Source organism: Arctopsyche grandis, chromosome 3 (assembly GCF_051622035.1).
Source record: "Arctopsyche grandis isolate Sample6627 chromosome 3, ASM5162203v2, whole genome shotgun sequence".
Classification (NCBI taxonomy): Eukaryota; Metazoa; Arthropoda; class Insecta; order Trichoptera; family Hydropsychidae; genus Arctopsyche; species Arctopsyche grandis.
The window spans coordinates 9157165-9181139 of NC_135357.1; the positions used below are offsets into that span (position 1 = coordinate 9157165).

At 33.3% G+C, this 23975-nt stretch overlaps 1 protein-coding gene across 2 annotated transcripts in view; it reads right to left on the minus strand.

Moving 5' to 3' along the window:
• Positions 1-23975, minus strand: part of Sema2a (Semaphorin 2a) — a 512925-nt gene that overhangs the window by 21656 nt on the left and 467294 nt on the right. For both annotated transcript variants that reach the window (XM_077428031.1, XM_077428030.1), the window contains 4 exons: positions 15845-16115; positions 15334-15564; positions 6951-7209; positions 2620-2774 (listed from right to left, as the gene is read on the minus strand). In XM_077428031.1, coding sequence (XP_077284157.1) covers positions 2620-2774; positions 6951-7209; positions 15334-15564; positions 15845-16115 — 916 coding nt within the window. The remainder of the gene's footprint in view (positions 1-2619; positions 2775-6950; positions 7210-15333; positions 15565-15844; positions 16116-23975) is intronic.

The window sequence follows — 23975 nt, forward strand, 5'->3', positions numbered from 1 at the left end:
TAACTCAAAATCTAGTATTGCTGTGCTCAAAGTGAGTATTGGAATCAATCGTCACATGTTTTTTCAATAGTCAACACTTATAATGTATAGCTGAACCCGCCATGCGTTGTAATGCCACAATAACGCATGCAATTCCCGTTCCGGTTGCCTACACGATGACGCTTCATACTTTTTTGTCGGTAAAAACGTAATTACAAATATTATTATTAAGAGGTTTTTTCCCGTTTTTTTTTCACAGTAATCTTCCCGGATATGCATACAACAAATCCTGAAAGTTCCAAATCCTAGAGTAGCTTAGGAGCCTATACGAGACAGACAGACAGACAAACAGACATTCAATTTTATATATATATATATATATATAGATAATATATACCTATTTGGTACTGGCTGAGGATGCAAGAAATTCCCTATTTGGTTGATATATTTTATTGTTTGTTTTTTCATATGTTCATTTTAACGATTTTATTCTTTTATTTTTATATATGTAGACCAATGGCACAATGATACAAAACTATAAAAAAATTTATAGCTAACACAGTTTTTAATCAATTCACTGATTGTGTTCTAAAATGAAAAATGCTATAGAAATGTGATCAAGCTGACGAAGGCCATTGAACCGTGAACGTAGTATAGTGCAACGTTTGACGATCGGACCGAACGAGCAACGAGTTGAAAAAACGGTCAGAATTCGTAATGTGAAACGGCGCTGGAAAATTGATGAATAAATAAATGAACCCGAATCGATATGGCAGGTATACTTACATATATGCATATATAATACACGGGGCATATATTATATAGTATACACACAGCACGATCATCTCCACCCCGTTCAATACGGAGGGGAAGAACGGCACGAACTTCCGCACGAAACGGCTATTAAACGCGGCCTGATTTACAACGCTAACTATACGTATTGCCCCGAACTTGTTTTACGACCAGAAAAACATATCCGAAATGAAAATATGAACGGGTAGCCGGCCACTTATGTAGGTATAACCAACCCCCCCCCCCTCCACCACCCACCACCCAATAGGTATATTATTTCGATATGTGTATGAGAGATATTATAATTCTTTGAAAAAATTGTATGAGTCATATATAGGGATTATAATTTACCGTCAGATTTCATGAACTGGTACGTACACGGTAAATGATTTTTCCTACTACCGGTATACCGGTATTTACCGGTAAATGAAAAAAATTTGTTTTGTGGATTCGATAACCGTATGTGGTTACTTTTTCAAAAAACTTTAACCTAGGTTCATTCGTAAATAATTTAAAAAAAATCTCAAGCGTATGATGTCTTATAAATGCGTTAAAATAAATTCGTAATAATATATAAATTTTATTTTTATTTTAAACCAATAAATTTATGTATTTATAGTTTGGAGCATTTGAAAGTTTCAATCATAATTGAAACAATCTACCTTTTTTAAGCATATGTTACGATTTGGTTGATCTGTGTTGCAAATTAATTTATCAATTTGAAATTGCCACATTTAATACTGAAAATAAAAAAAAAATTCAGACCACCTTATCCACATTACACCATTTGCATTAATTTTTATTGTAATACTAATCAATTATATGCCTATAGGTATACATATATGTATGTACTTAATTCACGATAAAATAGTTTCTGGTAATTACTGGGAAATTTTATAATTTACCGGTATTTACCGATGGCGAAATTTTGCCGATTTACTGGTAAACCGGTATACAGGCAAAACCCTAGTAATATACTAGTATATAGAAAAATTGATGGAAAAGTATATTTATTATTTTATTGAGAGTCTATTGGATGGTACGATTTGGTTGGTTTGTGTTGCTAGTGAATTTATCGATTTGAATAGATACAAATACTGAAAATAAACAAATTCCATACCACCTCATCTACAATACGCCATTTACATCAATTTTGAATATTATGCAATTATATTCCTATACATGTATGTACTAAATTCACGATAAAATAGTTTCTCGGAATTGCCGGAAAATGTTATAATTTACCGGTATTTACCGATGGAGAAATTTTGCCGATTTACCGGTAAACCGATATACCAGTATTACAATCCCTAGTCATATACTAGTGTTTGTAAAAATTGATGTATATTTAGTATTTTATCGAGAGCAAATTTGATATTAGCAATCATAATATCGATATAATTAGCTTGAGCGGTTTATGAGAGTTGATCACGAATGCGAAAAAAATATATAAGCACACTACATATGTAATTATAAAACATTAGAATTTCGAAATGCAGGTTTATTATATATAAATATATTCTGATACATTTTAATATGCCTCGTATGTGTATGTAGGTACATATATGAATGTATTTAAATTAATGTAAAAATAAAAGTAATGACATTGAAATGTATTGAAGTACGTTTACATACATACATGTCTTGAACGTATTATTATGGATCGTTAACTTTTCGTACACTTTTATTCAAATACGATGAAAAATCTTGCGAAAATGTGTTTTTCACATATGTTCATACACGATTGTATTAAATTTGACCTAAATATTTCCGCCATGTGTTTAAGTAAGGGATTTTACGTGTCTATATGGCAAACGAGCACTATTGTAAGTGTATAAAGAAACTTACTGGTTCCAGCATAGTAGACCGTGTAATCCAGGAAGGTGCTTTTCATGTCCACTTTGAGCTTGTCCACCACTAGTTTCATGAACAAAAGATCTCTCTTATAGTAGACTGGCTTTTCGCTCTCGTGAGTCACCGCCGAGTCCATCAAAGGATGTGATCTGCAATTCAAACATCAAAAACTATAAACATATATAATATAATTCAATACACACATTCTATTTAAAGCATAGTTGGTAATTGCAATGAATGTATACAGGTACAATCTACCCTATTCAGATTGTAATATATCTACAATGTACCATGTGTTGATTTGAATGAAAGTAGATATTTTGCCAAATAATGTTTGAAACCGTTGAAAACAGAATTTGGGATTTTCGCGGAAATAAAAACAACAGAGAAGCATTTTTTAACCATTGTCGAGGCCATTCGCATAATGAATCATGTAATGTATGTATGTATGTAATAAACAATAGTTGCATTCATTAACTATAAATAATCTGATCAACGGATACTAATACTCTTTTAAAACGCCATAATTGCTTCATCATCATCATCATCATTCACAGCCATTCACCACCCAATTCTGGATGACGGCCTCTCCAAGATCATTTCATTCGTCTGTGTTTTGAGAAACTCTCATCTCTCATCTCATTCCATACATTTTTATAATTTCGTCTAGCCATCTCTCCTATGGTCTTACCATTTTACATTCGAACGCCTATCGTCCTGACTAACTACGTGACTGACCCGTTGCTATTTTAATTTAATTTGTGATGGTAAAAATCGTTTCAATGAAAACCAGATAGATTGGAGAACTCTGATAGGAAACGATCAACATGGAGTCACAACCCAAGGTCTGGCCAGCAGCAACCATTGAAACTCGAACCCGTGACCACAATGTTCGAAAGCATACATACGCATATCCTAACCACTAGTCCACGCTGCTATATGTACACATGTATCTATTTTTAATGTCGCAACTACTATTATTATGCACCATTATGAAAATATGTACTCCTATGTGCACCAAAATAATATGTTTTGAAACTTTAAGTCCAGTATAATAATAATAATTAAGCATATTTGTACATTTTGTATGAACTTTTTGACTCTAATTAGGTTTTTCAGATCTACAATACATATGTACATACATATCTACTGAACCATCGCTGTAATATAATTGGGCAAATTTCGTATGATAATTTCAGCGCATTCAGGTGAACTAGGACGCCTAAATTTGTACTCTCCCTTCCCTTGCCCTTATCCGTGGGGCATATTAATTGCACCTGCGCTCTTTCGGGGCCACTTTCATAAAGCGCGCGCGTCCCGCTGAAAAAACACTTTTTTATTCAAATTTTAATGCCGCAATATCGGCCAAGATAAAAAATGCATAAAGCGAGCTAATAGTATGCAGATGGGGCCACGACCGAACTAAATTAGTTCGCTGCCGAAAAGTCAATTATGCATTCTTCAAAACGTACACGAACTGTACGGGTAAGAATATATGTATGTATGTATTGTTGAGGAAGTACCCCCCTATCTTCTCGGTTCAGTTTACTTTTGCAAGAGGCAAGTGTGCGAGTTTTCTTGTTGGAGATCTCATTTGGGCACGACGAGATATATCAACTGGGAGGACTGGCCCGGGTGAGAGTTGTTTACGACTCCCAGTCACCTCTGAACGGGGGAAATTTATGTGAGAGGTGACTGACGTTTACTACAACCCACCCACTCACCCATCCACCCATCCACCCCATCCACTGTCCCCTCGCTTGGGGTTGAAAAAGGCAAAAGAGGAAAACAAATGAATTTTCCGAGGACTCTAAAGAATTAGCTAATGAATATTACAGTCTCGTTAAAAACACTCATAATTTTAAATATCTATAATATGAATGTGGCATATGTTACAAATGGTATAATATTGTATAATTGCATTTGGTTTAAGTTTGAGTTTCATTAATATGTATGTACACGAAATTTGGTCATTCATTAATACATCGAAAACGGTAGGCTTACAAAGCTGGCAAACAATCACTCATTATTATTTTATAGGTATTTTATTTAAACAGGTATACATCCGTTTTTATTTTATTAACAAAACAATCTATGGTCAACATTGTACTATTTAATTGTACCGTCAATTAATAATATCGATCATCAAACATTACAATCGTTATAGAGACATGTATCGTTTTATCAATAAATTATAAACTCGAATTTTGCCTTCACCTTCCATTGAAATCAGATTTTATTTTATTTTATTCATATATTTATACCAGGATAGATAGGTTGGCAAACTCTGAAAGGAAACGATTGACTTTGGGAGTCACAAATCCAATGTCTGTCCAGCAGTAAAGCCAGGAATAGAATCCGTGACCACACAATCGAAAGCATTAAATGCTAAACACTGATCTAAGTTAATGGTTATATTCAAAGATGAGTGATTTGGATTTTACATAAATTTCAAGCATTTTTTTGACGTTTTCGTTAAATGAGGAATTTAAAAGATTGGGTGTAATATATACGCATACATATTTTTATTAATTAAAAATTTTACAGATTGCCCCAAAGTGACACCTATGGTTTAAAACTTGTACATAAATATATATTACACATTTGTAGATTATACATGTGAAATTATATTCATATAGTATTGACAAATAGTAGGTAGATTGGATGTCAATTTGGTGATGAACCGTTTTAATAATGAAATCAGATAAAATATGATAAGAAAAAAATCGACTTGGAGTCGCAAATATCTCAGTCTACATCTACATAAATACTACGTATAAATTATTTTCAATCGATGTCAAACCAGGGCTCGAACCCAGGATCTGACGGTGGTTAGCATTAAGGCAACCGAAAGCTATATTACTGGCTAATATATACATTGATTAATATTATATATTATGATCGAAGTCTTGACTTTTCTGCTATAATAGTATTGATTTATAGATCAATTATATTTAAATAGTGTTTAAAATTTCAGTTTATTTAAGGTAAATAATAAATTTCATTTTATTTTATACGGAATATGTAATATTTGAGATTCATAAAAAATATATGTAGACGACACACATAATATAAGATTTTATTGTGAAAATTTAGTTAAAATATGAATATGAATATATGTAAGTTGGGAAATCCTCTGAAATGAAACTTGAGTTCTCATTTCATATTTAACTCTTGATTACAGTATACATACATATGTATGTATATATGCGTATATAAACAGAATTACAATAAAAAATCGTAAAGAAAAAAAAATTGACGACTACTTTGCATGTTGTTACAAATTCATAAAAAAATATTAAATTGTCTGGAGTGAAGTTTCTCTATTGAAAAAAGCCCAAAAAAGACTTCACAAATATGCAAAAGAAATTTGAAATATTCCTAAATATACATACATTAAGTCTAGCCTAGAAATATATATAATATATGTATGTAGAAGACACGTCTGTCTACTCATTCGATCATACTTCTAATGGTTCACAAATTTAAAACCCAATTACGACGCAGAATTTTATCACGCAGACTTTTCCAATTTATTTTCAATAGATTTATTCGACATTGGAAATTAAAAAACCAAAAAAATAATTAAAAAAATAAATAAAAATACGAAAAAAAGTACTCGGAATGTTCGGATCGTTTAGGGGTGCGCCCGTATTACTTTGCATTTTAACGAACGGTAAATGCTTTTATTTTGCAGGGGGTGCGGGAAACTAAACTTTTGATACCTGAATCGTAAACTCATTTATGACATAGGCTTTAAGATATAAAAAAGAGCAATAAAAAATGTAAAGCGAAGAGATAAGCACAATACATATAAATAGACACACACATTACACACTGGCATACGCCCAACACATACAGCTGGGACTTTATTTACGAATTCGCATAAAACGGCTCACCTTCCGAGCGTTATTAACATAAAATATGTTTCATAACATTTTATTGCCCTTGCATATGTATGTATATTGTATATATTTTTGCCTGTGCGTATTTTTTTTTTCACTTTCCGTTTACCCCCCCGGTTGTCTTTATAACTCAACCCCGTGAAGTATTTACGCTGCGGAACGGGCACAAAAACATACATTTATCCCAGAGAAAAATCACATGCGCATATGTATCTGTACGATTTACGGTCAGTGAAGGGTTTGTCTTTTAATACGTATGAGAAATTTCATCATTTTAAAAGCGGCCAGTGATCACGTATACCAGTCATTGAGTTTTACGCGATTTAAGACGTCTAGACTTTGGATTGGTCTTACATTCGTAATGCTATATAAAATATCTATTTCATTCCGAAGCAGAATTGTAAAATGTAATATATATACCTGATGAAATTGAGAACGGTGTCTGGTAGGGTTTCTGTGTCGTTGACGCAAGTTCCTGGTCTGGGTTCCGGAACCCTGCTGCTGATAACCGGTAGCCATGCCGAAGAGGATGTAGCCTGTTCTTTGAATTTTCCCTCGAAAGCCTTCTGGATGTCTTTCGTGGTAAATGTGCATATCGCCGAACCCATAAGACCTGTCGAAGCAGTCGTAAATGCACCGTAGAATCTTGAATTGTCTCCAGGTATCTTGTAGATGCTCTCTGCAAATGAAACAAAAACATACGTTTTATATTACTTGCTGTATTAAAAATTGTACAGAAACTATAAACTATATAATATATTAATATAACTAAGCCAATATTTATGTATATGGAATTGACAATTACAGTTATAGTGATTAATTACAATTGTGTACCAAATTTGATATACGATACATACATAGTATGAAACGGTCAAAATAATAAGTTTTTATAAAATAGTCATCATCATAATTTGCAGATATTCGACTTCAATTGTTGGGAGAAGGACTTTCTATTAATTCTGAGTAGCATTTACATATGTATGTATCTACCCTCATATCGCACACTTTCCTTACTTCGTCCATCTATTTCCCTAGTGATCTTCCTCAAACCATTTTACGCTATCTTGGGTACCATTCAAGTACTTTTCTTATCCACTTTTCGTCCTATCTAATATGTAGATACAAGTCCTAGCGATTTTAATACGTCAGCTATTTTGGTTATTAGCATCCACGAGATTCGTTTCTAATCTCTTCTTATACTAACCATACAACATTTTAAACTCCTCTTGTTTTTTTTATAAAAGATTTTGTAATTAAATGCCTTAATTTTTAACGGTATAGTATTACTGCCAAAGTATGAAAACATAATACATGCATCTTAAATACTTTTATATATAGGTATATACGTAAATGTAAAAAGAGACGATAAACATTGCTTAGAATAACTAAAATTCTTAGATAATGGTAACTTTATACATATGTACATACATTCATATTTACATATGTAGATAAATTCCGTAAGCAAAATATGTAATATACAATATGAATTTAATATCCCTCTTGATATACATTTGTCTATTATAAAGTCAATCATATTAAAATTTAGCATTGTAGACGTTGCTAGTGTAACACAAAACTCAATGGATGGGCTCATTATATTGCAGTAACAATTGATACATTTCGAATATTACATAAAATAGGCTTTGAAATACATATTTCGCTATTGAAAGTCGGGTATTGATGCCAAAATACACCAATACCCGCTTAGATGTCGTATACATAAACATTCGTTTATGTATACGACATCTAAGCCGTGAAATATCAAGTCATTCGATACAGAGTGCGTATAATATATTCGATAATCAATTTTTTCGACATGTCCAAAGTATCGAGTTGCACGAGAGTGAGAGAGGGTGTCGCGCAAATCAATGAGCCAAATATAAGTTTTTTGACACCTGTAACGTTCAAACCACCCACTTCTTCGTGTAAAATACATCTAGAATGTATCGGATGCCAATAAAAATGATGGCGGTCTGGACCCGAGCACAGCTTAGGGATGTGATCCCGTTAATACGTGACCCTCCCTCTCTGCAGTGTTCTCTCTGTTCTGCTCGTGATCGTGTCTCGCTCCATCTCGATTGCATTCTCCTAGGTGTGGGTGGGTTTTGGGTGGTTGGCTATTTTCGAAATCGAAAGGTGGGCACTTGGTTGCAGAAATCACGGACACGAAAATAAAATTCGGTTTTATTGCGGTGCGATTCGACGAAAATGCAGGGGTGTTCAATTAAAATAAATAATACAACACGTGTGGGGACAAAAGTGATACGATTTCTATGTGTTCGTTTAATATTTATACGTATTATCATTTTGTGTTATTTATCGCAATACTAATATAATTAATAAAATAAAATAAATATTTATATTCTTCATACTTTTATGTTGTGCTAATATTGTATTGAAATTACACATCCATACAATACATTCGTAATTTGTAATAAATAAGGTCCTAGGTATTAAAATAATCAACGGTATGTTGCTAAGATTAAGGCGTGGGAATTATTATTTGGAAATTTAATCCTCAAAATGAATTTTACCAAAGTAAAAACTTTGTTAAATCCCTTTTCAGTTTCGTCAAACTCCCGTCTTCAAAATAAATTTAAATAAAGATCATGTGAATAGAAGCTAAGTTATTTGTTAGTATATTTTTATGTATATATATCATTTTAAATATAAGTACAATGCATTGAACTTCTTATATAAATATAGAAACATAGATGTTTAAAAATAGAACGAAACTCCGTACGTTTTAAATTTGTATTTGTATAATAAAAATAATTAAATCTGCCACTTCTGAATTTATCTCAGAGTGCAATACGTTTTCCATTACCGAGATCGTGCTGTAAATCGCTCATTCAGTGAAGCGAAGGCGATGTGACGCACTTCGACGTTTTCCCCGGATTTTTCCGAGTGCTCGTAGCTAAGATTTTCCCGGCTCGAGTGCGAGCAAATAGATTCCGCAACAGTTTAAGATATCGGGCAAGAGTCGAAATATCGCCGTAATTGAATTTTCCCGAGCTCTCGGCGTACTTCGACCTAGAAAAGTCTGGAAAATTAATACGACCGATATTAGATCAATGTACCAATTACCTGTTCAAATCCCTAGGAATGATTCTTATTCAAACAGGAAGTCCATTTCTCTTTGCCAGAATGTATTATATAAATTTATATGCATTACTTGTCCATATTACATTATATTTATAAATGTAGATAGGTACATTTATAAAGTCATTTAAAAATCTGCAGTATTATGAATGCAGTATCTTGCATAACTTTTAATCATTTTTCCATACATATATTTGGTTAGTTTTAGCTTTTAATCAGACTTGATTTATTTGCATTCTCTGATATTTGAGTTTTGCATATATGATTACTTCTTTTGTCAATATTCGAATCCTCTAGCTATGCTTTCTCCACATTTACACTGCAATCCATTCATTCTCTTGGATATACACACAAAACTCATCTTTGTTAAGCTTCCTACACACTTAATTCTCATAGTTTGTACATTTATTTTTATAATAAATCAGCTAAACTAATTTCATACCTTTGTAACTTTATAAATTTCTGATTATTTGCATACATACATGTTTTACATAATATACTGAATGTTATTTTTGTAGATATTCATGAGCAAAGTCGACCAATTGAACATTGAAAACATATTGAGCGTTTGTCGCAGATGACGATCCACTCATAATGGCGACGATAACTTCTCATCGAGAAATTGACTCCAGACACAAATAGAGAAGTCTATTATCATTGAGAGAGAGTGAGAGAGTGAGAAGGAAACGTGTGTCACAACCGGAAGTGAGAGCGAGGGAACGAGAGACGAGGCCCATCTCTCCTTTCATGGGAAATGCGAGACATCGTTTACTTGTTAAACCGTGGACTCCGGGACGAGAGGCAGGGGTGTACCGAGATGTAGGTTGGGGAGATGGAGAAGGGGTGGGTGTCTCGAGTATTTTCACTTTTCCTTAAACATTTTCCTGTCAAGCCTTCCGGCGTTTTGATATCCCGCCGCCGCGCGTTTTCCCCGGCGGCACGCATGACAAACTTCGGCTTTTCCATCGTCCATTTTTGTCACGCTTCGGAAAATTGAAAAATAACTCGCGCACTGAATAAATGATGCTCACGCACCCCCATCCGTATGGGGATGTTCGATATCCAACAGTCGGTCTCGTCCGCAAATCAACGCCCATTATATTCGATCCAGTTAACGATCGCAATTTGAATTTGTTGTCGTGTTAATGTTTTTCATTGTAATATCATAATTTGAACCATATAATCTACGCAATTAAGTAAATATATGTACATGATCAATGAAACTGTTCAATCGAACCTCAAGTTAAATTATTTTTTCGATATTCAACATATTCTTTTCCCTTTTGTTGCATTAGATGTATGTATGCAAAACTTTCAGCCAATTTATTAAGTGCTTGTTGACACAAAGAGAGATGGAAATCCAGAAGACAGAAATACACATGTAATCGTTAAATTGTTGCATGTACATTTGTACGCATGTACATATGTATACAGAGGTACATATGTACATACATAAATGTGCTTGAAGTGAAATAGAAGACTTTAAAAGAACAACTTCATCCAAGTAATCATTTTTTTATACTAGGTTTCTAAGAATTAGAGTAGTCGCTTGAAACTGATGGAAATTTACCTGCCTACATACATATATATATATATATATATATATATATATATATATATATATATATATATATATATTAAATATCTAAAAAAATAAAAAAAAAATAAAGTGTGGTACTTCTCAAGAAACGTACTCATACGGCTCATATCATACATTCATCTTTAAGATACAGTACAAATGACAGCCCAACTGAAAACGTGATGAAGTTTCTTAACCAAATAGGTGGCATTTAATTTTATTAAAAATAAAGGCCGACACATGCACCACAAATCTATGCATTTGTAGCTCTTACAAGGTTATAGTATGGAACACTTCATATGTCGTCACACATTCAGATATGTATATATGAATTGAATAACAGATAAAAAACTTTTGAATAGTGCTCCTAGTCAATTAAAATTGTAGTTTATGCCATAAATGTATGTTATAAAGTACATACATACATACATATATATTTCAAAACTTTTGAGTAAAATGTTGAAAAGTATAGTTATCTTGTTGGGTAGGAATTTATATGTATATACTAATTTAGTTATTTATATATTTAGGGAAAATTTCATACAAAATCTAATAATCCACGTAATAGTGAAACCGGAATTGCACGAATGTATTCCCTTTGTGTCTGACTCGTGTATTGTTAAGCACGCGCGCCTTAGGAAAAGGCAAAATATTTACATGAGCCGTAGAAAAGGCTAAATGCACGGCAAATATCGCGTGATTGCATAGGATTTAGGGACAGGGAGGGTTTTCTTTGTCGGAAGACCTTTGTCGATCGGACGTACCGGATGGTTAGAGGCAGTGGACGACAACGCCAAAGATGACGGGGAAAATCGGAAAATGAATCGTAGAAATCCGTCCCCGTTATCTCGATTCAAATGAGGACGCAGCGAGAATAAATAAGCTGCAGCGGTCCAATCCACCTGCACTCGGGCAAAATCGAAGAAAACTACCGACGAGCACTACAAAGTTGCCTTTACCAAGAGTGCACACAGCCTTTGGTGAATCAGTTGAGTTTGTGCGATGCGAATTGGAAAATGGAAAACTTCCCAAACACATTACGTAGATATATAATGTACTACATATTTTGTCATGCCTTTATTCTTTACTTTTTAATTTGTTTTCCTTATATTTATCTTTTTCATTTTTGTAAAAATCTATTATTGGACTCGGGTGTTACATATATTATTTATTTACTTTTTGTGTTTTTTATACCTATCTCTGTACATCCTGTCTGTTGATTTTTCAATTAATAAAATAAAATAAAATAAAATAAAATATATCATCAAATAAGTTTAGACATGACTCATTATAATATAAAAATAAATTTTGACTTTTATCAATACGAGGAAGAATATTTAGAAGTAATATGGAATTTATTGATTAACTAAGATAAAAGTTTAAATATCAATCTTGTTCATGGTTTATGATAGATCGTCAAAATTCTGTCGGAAAACATTTTTTGTAACGCCTTATTTTGTCCAAAGATAACTCTCTTTCATATTTAAGATTCAAAAGTTTTTCAGAAATAAATAATATGTATATTGTAAAGAAAGATTAGGAATACTCAAAAGAAATTTCAATTTACAAATAAATATAATAAAATACAATAAAGTGATTGTTCTAGATATATACAGCGTCTGAGCTTAAAGTTTTAAATAATATTAAAAAATACAAAGCGTCGTAGTAGATATTTTATAGAAAGAATAGGCATACTCAAAAGAAATTTCAATTTACAAATAAATATAATAAAATGATTGTGCTACATTGTCTGAGCTTTAAAGTGTTAAATAATATTAAATAAAGGAGGTATGTAAAAATACAAAGCTTCGTAGTAGATATTGTATAGAAAGACTAGGAATACTCAAAAGATTTTTCATTTTACAAATACATATAATACAATAAAATAAAATGGTTTTTCTAGAGTATCTGAGCTGTGGGTTTTAAATAAAATAAAAATCATCACAAAGCTTCGTAGTAGATCGTTGCAAGTGGCATATAGAATGTCGAAGGGTGAGAAAGGGGGTGGTAGGTCGGCTGGTTCGGTTGGCTCGTGATCCGAATACCTAATGTTTACTCACCCGACTTTACGACCGGCTCGGGAGTAATATTTTAAAGAAAATATTTAGTGTGACAGCCAGTTTCTTATACAGCTCTACAGGTAGTCACAATCTGCAAAGAGCTGCTTTGTGCTCAGACATCCACTTCCCGGAAAATTGCGCTCAAGTTTCTGATCGAGAGAAAACTTGGCCACTCTTATTGCTAAGACGAGCGAGATCTCAATACTCAATAATTGATTTCGTCTCCGTCGAAACTTTCTGATTTCCATTGATCAAATTCAACTTCAAAGAAAGTCCATTCCATACAATTAAACACGCCTCGGAAAAGCCTCCATAGTAGGGTTGCAATAGTCTACGATATATATGGGGATATATGTACGTAGATATGTATGTGTGTATGTGTTGCAGGAAAATATAAGGAAAAGTCGCGAAAAGTGCATTTGACAGGTGAGCTTAAGGTACAACGGCACGTGTACGTGACCGGAATGCATTTTCCAAAAAAGGAAAATTTGAAGAATGACCAAGCAGTACGTGTCTTAAAATACTAATAGAATACACGCACATATTACATATGTACATATTGAGTATTTATTAGTTTTATTTTCCATCTAGGCAAAGTAATTTAGAACATTTTGGATGGAAAATTCTGTCGAACGTTCAAAGTGAACGGGGGAGACGAAACAGCGGAATTCGATAATTAGGATTGACGTTCATTGATTAAATGATAAAGGTTAGAGCAAGTTGATTGACGTTCGTTTTTAAGATAAATATACGATCGTTAGCATCAAAATCTCAAGTTTCCAAACCGGCCCTTTTCAAATCGAAGCCAATTTATTAGCCCAAACGAAAGTTTGCCGGAAAATAATACGAATTCAGTGTGCATTTTTTCCCAAAAATATATGATCCATTGGTTTATTCCCTTATCCAAATCCACGGTTATTTGAATTAAGTAGATTTTGCCCCATTTCGATGAAAGATGCGAGCAGTCGATAACAGGACGAGGCGTATTGGATCGAAAATAAATTACCCCCCTCCCCTTCCTCTCATTCCCTCTGCAGAACGCAATAAAGCAAATCAAATAAATATAATGCAATAAGGAATGAGGGGGTTGTGGGAATAAATAAATCGAAACAACCCATTCTAGCCCTGAACGACTTTATGAGCGGCAACAGATATGACTCTGACCTGCTTCGAAAATGAAAGGGTTATTCGAATCGATGCAATGTATCGTTTGCTATATAAGCATATATCTGGATAAATAAATATATGCATAGAACGTAAATTGAATATAAGAGTTTTAAAATTAAAATAAACATCTTTTCATGTATTGAAAGTTTTCTGGGGTACAAATGTAATGAAATATTTACGTGAAGCAAACAATGTAACAAAAATGAAGGTGAGCTGATTATTCTTTAAGCAAAACAATTTTATTTTATACAAATAATACCTTACCGAAAAACAAGGCTCTCTCCCTAAATTGAAATACGTCTATTGTATTCACAAACATTAAAGTTATCTTCTGATTCAATACTCGAACTACTTTTTACAAGGTTTATATTATTTTATGTTCCAAGAAGCTCAATTGTTTTAGAATACAATTCTATATATGCTATATAAGCTCTTTTATTTGTCGACAAGTCCATCTTAAAGCGGTGGATTTGACAACAAAGTTTCTTCCCGGTTTGATTGACAATTGTAAAAAAAAATATACATTTCAATTGAATAAAAAATCAACAAATGACCCGTTATATTTGAAAGTGGCGAAAGTCCAACTTTTAGATCCATAAACACTTAATTCACAAATTGCTCCAGAATTTTGAAAAATCAGAATTAACGTATTACAGGCCACTAGTATTTTAAAATATTGTTAATCGTAAAACATTATATTTAATATTTTGCGAAGTATTTTCTGAAATGAAGTACTAAAGGCATATAATCAAGTTCAAATTAAGAAATTCATTTGAAAGAAAAACAAACTGAACCACTTCAATATTCATGTAGGTATATTGAATACGTGTTCTACTTGAATTTTGAGTTTTCTACTTAATCTTACTTCTAAGTGCATTGTTTGTTTTATACTCACGTATTTCATTGAAGTAGAACGGGAATTCTCCAGGAATACTGCAATTCAGACGAGCCTTCAGATACGTGGCCCAATTTTGACTGAGGATGTTCTTCCCTCCAGTGTCTCTCTTGCAAACTCTGGCCACTCTGGAGTAGACAGCTTTGCCGCAATTGATGTACTCGACAGCAGTCTCTCGGAAGAAGAACAGCACATAGTCACCGATGTCGAACGATCCCACGAAGTTCGGCTCTGGATATAATAAGACCACAAAGGGACATATTAAATATCGCATGATTGCGTTTGTTTAATAAAGAGGACACGCGCTTCGGACTAATGGGCAACCATCCAGGGATTAGGTTAGGTAGGGTGCAATAATGGGGACCGGTAAAGTATCGGGACGCGTGCCCCAGATATTTAATATGAGAGCAAATTGCACTAGGGGGAGGATGGGTCTTGGTTATTAAGCGCAGGTGATCCTTTGATGTATTTTTTTGTGGGATTTCATTTGAAATATTTTGTGTGTACTCACTGTCGAGCCATTTCGAGTCGTACTTGAGAGTTCTCTTGAAAGCGAACTCTCTCCTTCCGGTGGTCAGGTTGTGGAGATCTGTCCTGAAGATGACTGTGTCCGCTTTTGTGAACTCGGCGTTCGTTCCCGAATACAAAGCTGGAAGGTTTCCAGGGTTACCACGTTCTATCCAAACGGCTGTGGAGTTATCCGCAGGATCGTATGGACACTTGGCTATACCCATACCGATGCCTGGGACATATTCGTGCCTCGGCAGATGGGTCAAATTCGACTGCAAAAAATAATAAAGGCATATGATTAGTATTATTGAGTTTGTAGGCAATTAAAAGACCTCGGGATTGACGCTTGAAATCGAGATTTATTGCGAAGTTCATCCGGATGGATCATAATAAATCGTCGACTTAACTGTTGAAGTCATAATCTAGTGAATAAATAATAGATGCAACGGTAAAGGGTGCAATTTGATTTATACTGGGGCGAGGCATAAAAACGGGCTATTATTACGTATAAATCAAATGAATTGAAACAGTACATATTACAAGCAATTAACAAGAAAATATTTGTTTGTTTATACTTTGGGAAATGTGGCATGGCCGATGGACACAATTTTATATTTTTCCATGATGCCAGTATTTATAGTATTAAACTTGTACATACATTTTTATTGTAAAAATTATAAATTTATAGATTATAAATTTTGAAATCATATTCAAATAGTGGTGACATAGTGGGTAGGATGGTTTTTGTCAGTTTGATGAGGAACTGTTTTAACAACTAAATTGGCAAACTCTGATAGGAAACGATCAACTTAGAGTCCCCAGTTAGTATTAACGAAACTACCAAACTGTGCTGCTGCTGTGTATGTATGTCATCATCATTATAATGATCATCTAAAGCCACTCACCACCCACTGCTGGATGAAAGCCTCTCCAACATGCTTCAAATCGTTTCTATTTTGCGCAAATCTCATCCAATTCAGCCCACAATTTTTCCTAATTTCGTCTACCCATCTTTCCCGTGGTCTTCCTTTTATCTTTTTAAATTCTCTCGGGTACCATTCTAGCACTTATTTTGTCCACCTTTCGTCCATTATTCTAGCCACGTGGCCCGCCTATTGCCATTTCAATCTCTTTACTCTATCCACTATGTCTACTACCATTTTTATACTTCTCACCCACGTATTCGGCTTTCTGTCTTTCCTCGTTATGCCGAGGACTTTGTGTAGCATCTTGGCGATCAATGTCCAATTTTCACATAGTAAAAAAAAAAAAGATCGAAGATCTTTTTCTTCAGGCAAAGTTGCATTTTGATTCAAAAACAACATTCATTCGTCGAAATGAATTCCACCCTATTTTCATACGTAGTTTTAGATATTTATATTATTTCACCTACATATAAATAATTGTTTTACTTCTACTGTATACATATGTATGTATGTATATATTTTAAAATATCATATGTTAGTATTCCAGATAATGTGTTGCAAAATATGGTACAAACATCAATTAAATAATGATCTTTTAAAATTGAACGCGCGTCATTGGTTAATTGTATACGTAATGTGAACACACGAATTTTATAAAATGGCGTCGAAACGCGAGATTTTGATGACAGGTGGACGAGAGTGAGTTCCCTCGTCGTCTAGCCAGTCTAAACGACAGGTGAAATGGCGTGTGATGCCACCCCTAGATTAGAGCTGAAACGAGCCTGGAAAATTACAGGACCAGCACTGGAAATTTACAACGCAACAAAAAACTGAAACGATCCAAACGAGCTCTCATACAAATAACAATACGTATGCGTATGTATTATTTTTTACGAAATTTATCCTGGGTAAACTTTTGCTACCAAGTATGCACGACAACACACTAAAGCCTCCTACCAATATTGGAATATATTATATTTACTATTTTTTTATTGTACTAATATATAATATTTTCTTTATATACGTTTTACTACATGGCCGACATGCAATGTCTATTATTGTTCGTTAAGATTCCAAAATACGATAAAACGAAATTACTACACTGTATTTTCGCGGTGCATGAATCCATTACAGATTCACGCAACGATCCCAATGGCAATAAAAATAAATTACAAACACACACACACACACACATTCAAATAATAGAGAATTAATTCAACCGAACGTGAAACGAATTAACTCGCATTTATCATATACACCAGTAGGACGAAATTGGATAATTTTCAATTCAACATCGAATTTTCAATTAAAATTTATGCAAGGGGCAAATGGAGGCATTTAACGCGTGATTCTGTTCTAATCTGTGGACGTATTCGATTTTCAGCCACCGTCTTGGTGCATAGGAATAATGTGAGTTTATGTTTGAGTCTGGAATGACCCCGGAAGCCTTTCGATTACCTGACATAGCGTCGTTGTACCCTAAATCGGCTACAACGAGGGTTGGAAAACATCCCTTATATTACGTATACCGTGTATATGTTCAGCTTATCTTTATTGCTTAAGACTTGCACGCGCATCGTCTCGTATAATAATAATACAGAGCGTATATTATATGCATGAACGTGTGTACATTGTATATACGAAAATGAGACTTTTACATAATACACCTATACATATACATATATGTATAAAGATAACATAAATTTAATAAATGTATCATTCAAGCAGATCAAATTAAAATTTAGCTGTAGTGTAATCATTACATGTAGACACTGCTTTTTTCCTTCTTTGAAGATGGCTTTCATTAAATATGTATTCGTAGTATGATAAGATTTTTTCTGTTGAAAATGAATGTATATAAGTGGGGGAGGAGAAACGGCTTAATCTTGTCTAGAACAATTTTCTTTCGTCTAAAAATATTGCAAAGAAGAATACTTGGGATTTCCGTTTAGAGCCAGACTTAACACGCAATTACGGGATCAAAGGAATTTTTTGGCAAATTTTATTATTAAAATGTTCACACTAACAATGTACCAGTAAGAAAAATATGAAACAAATGTACTCTTTTATATAAAATATAAATTACGAATAATACAATTTTTTTTAAATTAAGATTTGAAGCACTAGATTTGTACATTTTTTTATTATCAAATGAAATTTAATACACAGAAGAGGTTTATAAAAAAGAAACAAACTGAACCCCGCTTGTTTGTATAGAAAAATTGAATTTTTGCTCTAGCTCAAGGAATTTGAACAAAAAGTGACATTTCAATAAGATCGACATACTTTTTTGATCACACGTGTCACACGCAATAACATCCTTTTGACGTTCTAAGTCTACTTCCGCTTTTGACAAAAAACCTTCTCTTTTCAAACCCCCCCCCCCCACAAACTCTTCAAGTTCTCATACAAATATACAAAAGTTTAAAAGTAATTACGATACCGGCAAAAAAAGGAAATCCGTCGAACGTACATACATACATTCGCGCGACTCGGAAAAAAATCATCCGTTTTGTGCGAGGGAAAACGAGCGATTTTCATCAAAGGAAATGAAAAACGATATGTCCAGTTTCATACGCAGATATCTGCGGAGTGGAAATTTCCGATTACTCGTATGTTTGTGTGTGTAGATGTAAATTTTTCATAAATTTAAACGTGCATTCGTCGAAGTTTGGCGGCGGGGTAATTCGCAACCCGCACCTTCGATCGGTTTGAGTGCATTTAGAGCTTTTAAGCTCGACAAGTTTCGAACGTTTTTCGAGCTTCAGTGACTCTGTATAAATAAAGTGCTCTGAACCGACGTCGGCTAATGTGCACTTTAGCCGGTCGATGTCGTTGCAGTATTTTAATATTAAACTCCCATTATAGGGAGCGAAGGTGAGACGCTTTCGCACCTTTCGATCGGAATTTTTTTAATACGACATGACGACGACGAAGCGACAAGACAATTCGCATAAATAAAAGCCTTCGAAGCTGTTAGTGATAAAATTTAAAAATTGATTTTGCCTGGGAGAGGAAAAACGTATATTACAAATATTCTTGTGAATGTATGTATTGAGGAAATTATCTAAGAGTCATTTATTGTGGTTGAATAATTTTTTGTAAAGTTTCTAAAAATTGAGATAGATTCATATACTTTAAGTACAGAATCTCCAATGATTACTTAAAAAAAGTCTTGATATTCACGTGAGAAAAGTTGAGAAGATTTATATTCGCGCTGTAGTCTATTTATGAAAGAAAATTTATGTGAAATTTTCTTCGTAGAATCCTTTACATATTGTTAAATTCACAGTTTGTGTGGATAAATACATGAGTCATAAATCATTTGTTATAAAGTTGAAAAATGTTACATGTACGTATGTATGTGTTTACATGTATGTAACTTGTGTGTAATTTTTATACCTATATAAAAGTATAGTACCTAGTTTTATTATTTCTATACTTGGAAATGGGAGTTCATTTGAACTTTTATTTATTTATTCAATAATATGAAAAGTAATCCAGGAGTGGAAAAAAGAAACAAGTCTCCATTATATAATAAAAGAGATTTAAACGAAGACAAAGAGAAAATAAATGGGTCAATTTGGGCAAGAATGTTATCTATTAAACGAAGAAAAACATTTTCTTTGAAAAGCGTTTAGGAAATTCATATGTAGTTTGTTGATATACATACATATGTGTGCATACAGTGTATTAATCCACTTCGAATATATCCATTATATTTTTAAAATTTTAATGTGCCTATATATATGTACATATGCACATACAATGTATGGTAAAGTGGAGAGATTAAAATGGCAATGGGCGAGTCGCGTAGCTTGAAGAATTGATGAAAAGTGGACAGAAGAAATGCCCAATATAATTTAAAAGGATGATAAATAAGATGAGAAAATGTGTGAGGTGAAATTGAGAAAATGTGTGAGGTGACATGGATGAGAGTTGCGCAAAAAAAAAAAAAACGAGTAGAAGCATGTTGGAGAGGCCTTCATCTAGCAATGGATGATGAAAGGATGTAAATGATGTTGATAATTTTGGAAAGCATAACCCAATAACAAAACCAGTACTAAATATTAGGTTTATTAGTTATGCAAAAAGATAGATTATATATTGGTATACATGTAGGCAGAGTTAATAGCATAAAGCCCTTTAAATAATAAACGAAACATTATTTAATGTGTTGAATATAAATTTGCGAATGAGATAAATTTCCATCGGCGAGGAAAAATCGTACTATCGCGCGAATGCAAGCCGTTTTCCGGGGTATTTTTATTGCGTGTTGCCAAATTTCACACGACCGCAAATTTAGTATATGCGGGTCGACGTCACGTTTCGCGTGTGTCGGGCGCAGATTAAACACGCGAAGGAAAACGACCTAATGGCCGGGAAAATTCGTCCGGAAGCTGTGCGAATTTTCCCGCTCGCTCGGCGTCGCGAGATAAAGGCGACCGTTTGCGCGGCTAATTTTTATACGACCCGGAAAAACATCATTTTTATTATAATACGGAAAACACGCTGTTTACATTGACACCAGCCCCTCCACCGTAAGTAATAAAAATACACTTTAGTGTTATACAATGTCATCAAGATTGAAGAAAACATACATATGTCATAGCTTAAATATTGGTTGAACTTACATAATATCACGAATGAAAAAAAGACTCGAAATAGATTCCTACATTTTGTTTCAATCTACATACAAACGTACATATATCCTTACTTGAGATTCCTTGTATATGCATATCAGAGTGACTGTTTTGATAAGATTAATGTATTTCATCGAATAAGCCAACGTTTTTTAGATTTCTTTTGGATCACCATTAGAACTTATCAATGGTTTATTTTATCATTTTTACAATACTTCATACATTTGTTTAGATGACTGCGATACTGCGGACTGATTATAGAGTAGTAGGCCAACTTATAAAGAACATATCATTTGCTATTAGGGAGTTTGAACTCAGATTTGTATTAATATAAAAGACGAAATACATACTTTCATATCACAGTTATCACTTATATGTATCCTCACAATTACAGGCATTGACGAAAAATTTAAAAAATGCAAGGAATGTTTTTTCACTTATAAAATAAAATTTCTTATATTATTGATAAATAAAAAAGAGCTGATCTCGGATTTGTATTGATTTTAAAGACGAAATACATATGAGCGATTATAATTGAAAGTAGCATAAGTCTTTTCTTTAGTCTACTTTTCTTCTACTACTTTTCGAGAAATACCTCGCAAAACATTAAATATAATGTTTTGCATTTAACAATATTTAAAATAAACTACTGGTGGCCTGTAATTTATTTTTTTATTTCGTTTATTCTGCTTTTCCAAGATTTTGGACATATCGAATTAAAAGAAGTGCTAACAATTTGGGAATTAAGTCAAACAGAAATAGTGTTTTTGAAACTGAAAATTGGACTTCCGCCACCTTCAAATAAAACGGCTCATATTTTCATATTGCATTTATCACTTACATATGTATATGTGTATGTAGCCTCACAATTTTTCCCATTGACAAGATTCCATACATTTGTTGCAAATATTTAACGCAATAATGCAGATTTTTTATAAATAAGTCACTTTGCTAACTAATTATTGTTATAAAAAAGCATCATTCTTGTTCTATGTATGTAAATATGTAAGTATCATTGTTATAATAGAAATAGTCTCAGATTTAAAGCGATTTTATATATGTTTAATACATTTTCTAGCATTAATATGTATCATATGTAGCTCAACGCTAAAATTCGTATGCAAAAAGTGTTGATTGAAAAGGAAAACAAATACGATACAGTACAAACTGAATAAAAAAAAAGAAAGTGCATACGCATACAAATGTATACATACATACATACGTTTGCAAATCGGATAATATGCATTAAATATTCCGAACTCGCGCTTCTCGCGATAAACTCGGCGCAGACGAACGTTCGGCAAACAAACGCTTCAATGAAAACATAAAATGAAAAAGCCTCCCGGGGAAAATTAGATATTTCAATGTTTCCATAAAAAATAACCGTTTCCGCCCGGCCATATTGAAATGCGCCATATGTAAGGTGTGATTCTGTTTTACGCCACCGAAAAAAAAAAAAAAACAAAAAGAGGGGTCGACTCGAAATCCATTCGTTTTCCACGTTGTTTTATTTAAATTTATTGTACGTATTGCACATACGAGGCTGTGAACGTTATATATTCGTAAATATTACTAGAAAAAAAACATATAATCCAATCTCGTGATTCATTAGAGCGCTCGAGTGAATCACCTCGTTGATTAAGGTATATCAAATCGGTTTTTAAAAATGGGTAGGGTGAGTTTACCGTCGGCTAATAAAATTACCTCTAGGCTACTTAGTTCGAGGGTAGAGCTCAGACAGAAGGTTTGTAAATGCGACCTAGGAAAAAAATCTCTCCCGAATATTTCATGCACGTTTCGGCCATAAAAATATTATTGGATGCAACGAAGCGAGGAGCATTAATGACGTACGAAAAAAATGAAATTGTAAGGGGTGTGAGTAGTAGTAGTATGCCGTTTGTGAAGATAAACATTTTCAAAGAAAACGCACCCCTCAACACATTCAGAGGAGTGTGAAATCTTTGATATTTTTATTTGCGATATTCTATAACTTTATTTTTGATGTAACTAAAGCGGAAAGTAGAAAAATTACTAATTTTACAAATAAAACCCTTTTTTATGATGTAAATAAATAATACAGTATATTGATCTTATGAATTCTCATTTAAATAAATCGTCTTCTTTTCGTTCATATATTTTTACACTCGTATAGGTCGTTTATATTATATTATCCACAGCGTCAACAGCTCGGCACAACACTGCACGGAAAAAACTACTTATATTCATACTAAACAGCACTGACCGTTTCCGGCACGTTTATACTTGTTTTGTCGAATCAATATTGTCACAATATGACGTGACAATATATGCATGGCAGCACTTTCGGGTGCACTCGCCACTTTGACAAAATTTGCTGTATTATATAAATAAATCGTGACAGTTACTGATGTTTCGATAAGTCACTAGCATATTGCGAAACATATTAATGTGTCCATATATAATGGAATGTAATAAGGAATATTTTTCGTTCTGCTGTTTACATGCAGTTGCCGAATTGAGCTTTACAAGTATAAGTAAACCTTTATTTGGTACTATTTATTACCGTATTAAATGTAATGAAGTT